General features: G+C 33.7%; 1 protein-coding gene across 2 annotated transcripts; it reads right to left on the reverse strand.

The window, feature by feature from the left end:
* Positions 1–4,414: 4,414 nt before the first annotated feature.
* Positions 4,415–5,975, reverse strand: LOC112273157 (uncharacterized). Of its 2 annotated transcripts, none has more exons than XM_024501631.3 (2): positions 5,313–5,975; positions 4,415–5,155 (listed from the first exon to the last, which is right to left on the reverse strand). In XM_024501631.3, exon 2 carries the CDS (start codon positions 5,126–5,128, stop codon positions 4,706–4,708), a length of 423 nt encoding a protein of 140 aa, XP_024357399.1. In that variant the 5' UTR covers positions 5,129–5,155; positions 5,313–5,975; the 3' UTR covers positions 4,415–4,705. The 2 variants fall into 2 exon arrangements, with proteins under 2 accessions (XP_024357399.1, XP_073385623.1); XM_073529522.2 differs by having other exon boundaries at positions 5,273–5,969.
* Between the last annotated feature and the right edge of the window lie 204 nt (positions 5,976–6,179).

Genomic DNA, 6,179 nt, shown 5'->3' on the forward strand with positions numbered 1-6,179 from the left:
GAATTCAGATCTGAGATGAGGGAGAAATGGCTGGTCAAAGTCACAGCTTTCAAATCAAGGGCAATAAGTGAACCGAATTATTGATAGTTATGTTTTGAGCTATATTTAGAGAATTTGAACTAATTTTAGGCTTAAATCTATTAATGATATAGTTCATGATATTAAAAAGCTATACAAAAAAGTTTCATGTCATTTGAGTATTGGATTTGTGAGAAATAGTGAAATCAGTACATGGATGTCTGTAACTCAATATATAAAGACCACGTTACTAAAATCATGATATCTAGAGATCGGTAAAGAACTTACAATTGAAATTTGGTGTAGAAGAGGTTAAGAATACTGCCTTATTTCTCAAAAAATTTGAGCTCAATCTAACAATTGTATTGAGAATTATGAGATGCTAAAGTTTGGCAAACTAAAGGAGGTCGGTATTGGAGGAGTTTGGTACCACAAGGGTTTTACTATTACAAAGGGGGTTTGATAATTCCTGAGGATTCTGTAATTATTGATTGAAGTGGTTTGGTAATTACTGAGGATTTAGTAAGTATTGATTGAAGTTATTGTTAATAAAGGGATTCGATACATACTGTTTACTGCTATTGCTTTTACTGTTATTGGAGGTTCGGTATTTATTGCTGCTACTACTTTTACTATTACTAGAGGTTTGGTATATATCATCCCTGCTATTACTATTACTGAAAGGCTCGATAATTATTGTAAATTTCTGCGGTTATTAATTTAAAAGAGATTTGGAAAAATTTGGAAATTAAAGATCAAATTAGATAAATGGAGGGATTCTTTGAATGATATAGACAAAAATTATGTACAAAGGCCTATGTTAATATAAAAGCCTTGGTTGGATTGTTTATTGTAAATTTCTTTGAAATTAATTTATCTTTATTTGTTAAAATGGAATAAGGGTAAATTATAAATGATCTTGGATTTTCTTCATTTTGAAATTTTTTGAGAATTCAATGACACCTACAAGCCTAGTATTTTTTCAAAACAAACTCTCTTTACCTTAACAACATTGAATAATTAGTCCATTTTTTCCAAGTTTATAAAATTATTATTGAGATAGTTAATTTTTTATTAATGTAGATAAAAACTTATTGGAACATGCTAATATTTTATTATGGAGATTGAAAAGATCTAGTGGAAGTCGACATATTTGGGAGGAATTGGAAGTAGTCAAAATTTTCAATTAGAGGCTAAAAATGGATTTGAAAAGAAGTCAAGAGATTTGGCAAGAATAAAGAGGATTGGATAAAGATTTAGAAGGATGTCAAGAGGGTGGGTAGAGGTTTGGCATAGAATTGAAGAAAGAGGGAATCAAAGGTTGTTGAAATGTAGATTAGAGATCAAGCTAGGAGATTGGGAGGTCAAGTTGGGATATTGGAGATTGAAAGAGGAGAGTTGGAAAGTTGAGCTTGAAAATTAAAATGGATTTCTTTAGCTTCATGCATTCAATATTATTACATATATTTATATTCATACTTAAATACATAATAATCCAAAAATTCATATTTTTTATTTTTTAAAATTAAATAATAAAAAATACAACATATGAATATACCTTATAAAATATATTATATTCAATACTTATCATAGAAGTAAAATTTAAGAAATATCATTATTGAGCATGAAGGAAAATGCTTCCTTAAAAGATTCTACCAACCAATCTATTCTTATCACCTCTTCAATATAAAGGTCTAAAATCACTATCTCTTAGAACCTCACTATCATTGTTTTCATCAATACTTTGGTCATTAATATCTTCAATTTGACTATTACTTTTAGAAGATTCATTATTTTTAACAAGTTATAAAGAAAAAAAATTATTATTCTTACATAATACAATAAGTTTTGTTGAGCAAGTTCTTGTTTCATCAACAATTCCATCTCTATCAAATCCATCATAGTGTACATCACAAAGAAATGACTTATCTATAATTCTTGAATATTTTTTTTCCATAAATTATTCTTCTCTCCATTTGATTTCTATTTCTTGTAGATGGATGATTATTTGTTTATTTGGATATAGAAGTACCATTTATTCAAGTTATAATATTCAAAGATGGTCATAATTCCACTAATCAAGAAGCTATTTGTGTATTATATTTTTGATATGAAAGCCTCTAAGTTTCACATATTTTAGTGTGTAAAAGCTCCTGACATTTATTTCATTTTCTTTACTTTACCTCATCTTCTCCATTCCCTCTATTCCAAGTTAGGGTTGAAATATTCCAATATGTCATATTTCTAATGGCTAGTACTACTTCTGTTTCTTCTTACAAGTGCAAGGCAAGGGTTGCAAATACGAGGTAAGGGTTGCACATGAAGGCTACTAGAAGAGGTGGAGAAGTGAAACCAAAATGCCTATGAAGGCAATATTTGTGAAAATTCGAAATAGAATTGGCCACAATTATAGAAATTAGTGAAAGAATTTATTCAATCATATGATACATTGTCATATTATGTAATCTCTTGTTTGAAAATGTACTAGACATCTAACTATGGAAAAAGAGATTCTACGTAAATACAATTATTTTAGAAATCCTAATAAGTTTCAATATCTATAAACAAATGAAAATCTTAATTCCAATCCAAAGAGTTTAATTTCAAAAAAGTACTTATGAATAATTTTTCAATAATCTTAAGTATACACAAATGTTACATACTTTTGATTTCTCAATTTCCTTACAAAATTCAATTCTTCATAATTATACTAATTCTAATCAAGGAATTTCAATGAAACACTATGCCTAATCAAATTGTTATATTATCATCAAAATTTTCAAGCTACTGTCACTTATAGTCTTCAATGAGTTTACAAATTTTGTAACAAATCCATCTTACAATTCAAAAGATATTGCCAAAAACTTATACTAATATCATTCAACCTTCTATTCCAAAGTTGATGAAGAATTTTCAACAACAAGATCTTCAATTCTAATCATTAACTTTTATTCAAACTTAATAGATATCTTAGTCTTGAAATCTTCTACCAACATTCCACATTTTCGCTTGATACAATTAGTACATTTCTAGTTATTGCCAAAATCCTAATTGACATCAAATTGCCAACTTCTGATACCTCCTTGTATATACTGTCAAATATCTCTCAATTGCACAATCAAAATAATATGAAATTTGATTCACAAACTTCATACATATACAACCACATGTTCACAAAAATTGAACTAGAGATCAATCACAAAAAATAAGAAATGAGCCCAAATTCAACATCTAATTTTATTACCTTCCAATGATTGTTATCAATATAATCTTGACTTCAATTGACCTTTCTGAGGTCCTTTTGAATCCACATCAAGCAAGTTTTTTATGCCTTGAAGTACTTTGGAGCTAGCTCTTGATTTCAACTTGCCAATCTCCTTATTTTGCTATAGGCAATTATTTTAGTGCTTTTAGGTTAGATTTCAATTATGTTTCACAAATGGTCATCGTTTGAATATCAATTCTTCTTTTTTATGAATCTTTTTGCACAATTCTATTCTTAATTCTACTCTAGAATCAATTACATCAAATTTTTAGCTAATCCACTTCATTTCAACAAAATTATGACTTTATTAAGATGATAGAAGTATTTTTACAATAAAACATAGCCTACAAGCTAAAAATATTGACTAATTTTAAACTTTTAGGTATTAAGACATGAATAATAATCTAAGAGGCTTGTAGAAAAGCTTACTTTAAATGTTTTGGATCTTTGTTAAGCAAAGATGATAGAATAGCTACCACGAAATCTTTTTTGTCTATATTTTCACTATGTAGCCATATTATAATACAACAACATGTATATGGGCCAAAGTATCTTTACAAAAACCATATAGATTTCTTTATTTACTTCCAAAGGTCCATGGTCATCTATATCAATGGATTTTATTATAAGCCTTCCAAATACTAATAAAAAAGATTTAAAAATCAACTTATAAAAATGACTTATTTCATTCTATGCGGAAAATCAATAATTGGAAAAAAAAAAATGCCAATCTCTTTCTAAAAAATATTTATTGTATATATAGACATCCAAATAATATTATATTTGATCAAAGAATACAATTCATATTTTTATTTTTGAAAAGAACTATTTGAAATCTTAAAAGTCAAGATCAACTTATCTATAGTTTATCATCCATAGACTAATGATCAAATTGAACAAGTCAATACCGACAAACAACCGAGTCGTATGCAATAGGATTTCTAACATTCTTCACTTGAAATAGATTAACAAAGGTGATAGTGTTACGGATAGCATTGCATTATAGAACTTGGTGTTTCCAAGCTAGCTATGTTATCTCAATTTAAGATGACATACATTTAAGAGGGTGTTTGGAACAGACACACGTCAATCATTCCTTGTCATTCATTGAGGTTAGGTTTAGAATAAAGGTGGTAGCCAAAGTGAGACTAGTTGTGTATATAAGCAAATCCCATCTCAATAAAATCATCTCTATCTCTAGCATTATTTCAACAGTGCCACTACTTGAGTGTGCACGTAATGGTCTTCATTAAAACCCCGGATGCATGCCCACCCAGGCACACATTATAGAGAAGCTATAAACAATATCCCAACTAAACTACCGTCAAGAAATACACAAAGCTGTGACTCCACACAGCATTTTCCCAAACGATCTGTGCTATTGCTGTTTGATTTATAACGCCACTGACATTGATCGCTCACCTATCCCATGTTGCACGTGAAGTAGCGCCGGGCAGAATCAGGGAGGGTTGGGAAACCCTGAGGCCTGAGGTCAGACGCGAGCAGGCACTCCTGGAAGTCACCGGCGCTGTTGCGGAACTGCAGGCGCAGCGGGTAGATGCGCCAGTCGATGCTGAACTCGCCACCGGCGCACACGTTCTTGTAACTCACGTACCCAAGAGTTCCGGGTGCCCGCCCTATGCGCTCCTCCAAGCCCGTGCACCCATGCACCCCCGTCGAGCTCAGCACGTGTCCGGGGATTGGGCAAGTGGTGCGCCCGCAAATCCCATCCTTGTCTTGCTGATCAATTACCACCGAGCCAGCGCTGGCAGTTGATGCAAGCATTATCATGAGCACGATACTCATGATCAGCCAGCGCAAGCTCATGTGATTGATCCACTTCATCTTCACGATCACTGCCGTGCTTATGGCCTGGCGGATGACAAACGTCGTAGTAACAAAGGGTATTAGGAATAACGAAGGATTAAATAGAAATGAGCAAAATTACCGTCACAATCTTTGACACAGCAGAGGGTTCTTAGAGCTCACACATCACGACATGGAATTGCTAAATGTACTGAAGGCGTACTCCAAATTATATCTTGCGCGATGGTGCGTAAGCCTGTGGCGATTAGGACTCTCAAGCTGAAAGGAAGTAGTGAACCCTTGTCACCGCTCCACTAGCGTTACAAAATGCAATGGATCTAAAGCACTCCCTACCCTCAACGCTTTGTAGTTCAAACTAACAGTGAAGCACGCATGCTCCAACATGGTACTAATACCTACAGATTGCTTACCACTCACGCCTACCATAATTCTGATTGCTGCTCACGCACCCAACCCTGGGTCTTCTGGCGCAAGCCTAACCGGACCCCGTTTCTTGATGAAATCACACCTGCTTCGATTTGTTAGATTTTTTATTGAGGTTGAAGAGGCGGATGTTCTGGTGCTTACTTGTGGCGTTCGTGATGACCGTTTCCTACCAGGTCGTTGGTAACAACACGAATTACTATAACAACACTACCTGAAGTATGTCTCCATGTCTGCACACAAGTCGAACCGACGTCTGCAGAGGCTGTTAATAGCAGGCAGTGAATATCAATGCGACTTAGTCATCGCCAAGGAGTCGCAGTGACATATTTGTCAACAGGACGCTGTAATAATCGATGTAACCCAGTGCTTGCCAAAGAGTGGCACCGATATTCACAGCTTCATTCGAAGGAGCTCCATTGGGCTGTCTGCACGCTTAGGCCCACATTGATAGCTAATCACAGTGCCCACATTGACACGCTTTGCACAACTCGAAGAGTTCTAACCTCACGACCTTGGTCTGAAATTTCCTGCAAGATTGATACATAAGTTACACTCTTGGCAGCGAAGCTTTGCTCCGTTGTTACTACAAGAATTTTTTAAAAATCCCGTGCCGATAAAATGGACCAATCCCAGATCATTTGAT

Source organism: Physcomitrium patens, chromosome 20 (assembly GCF_059467195.1).
Source record: "Physcomitrium patens ecotype Gransden chromosome 20, ASM5946719v1, whole genome shotgun sequence".
Taxonomy (NCBI): Eukaryota; Viridiplantae; Streptophyta; class Bryopsida; order Funariales; family Funariaceae; genus Physcomitrium; species Physcomitrium patens.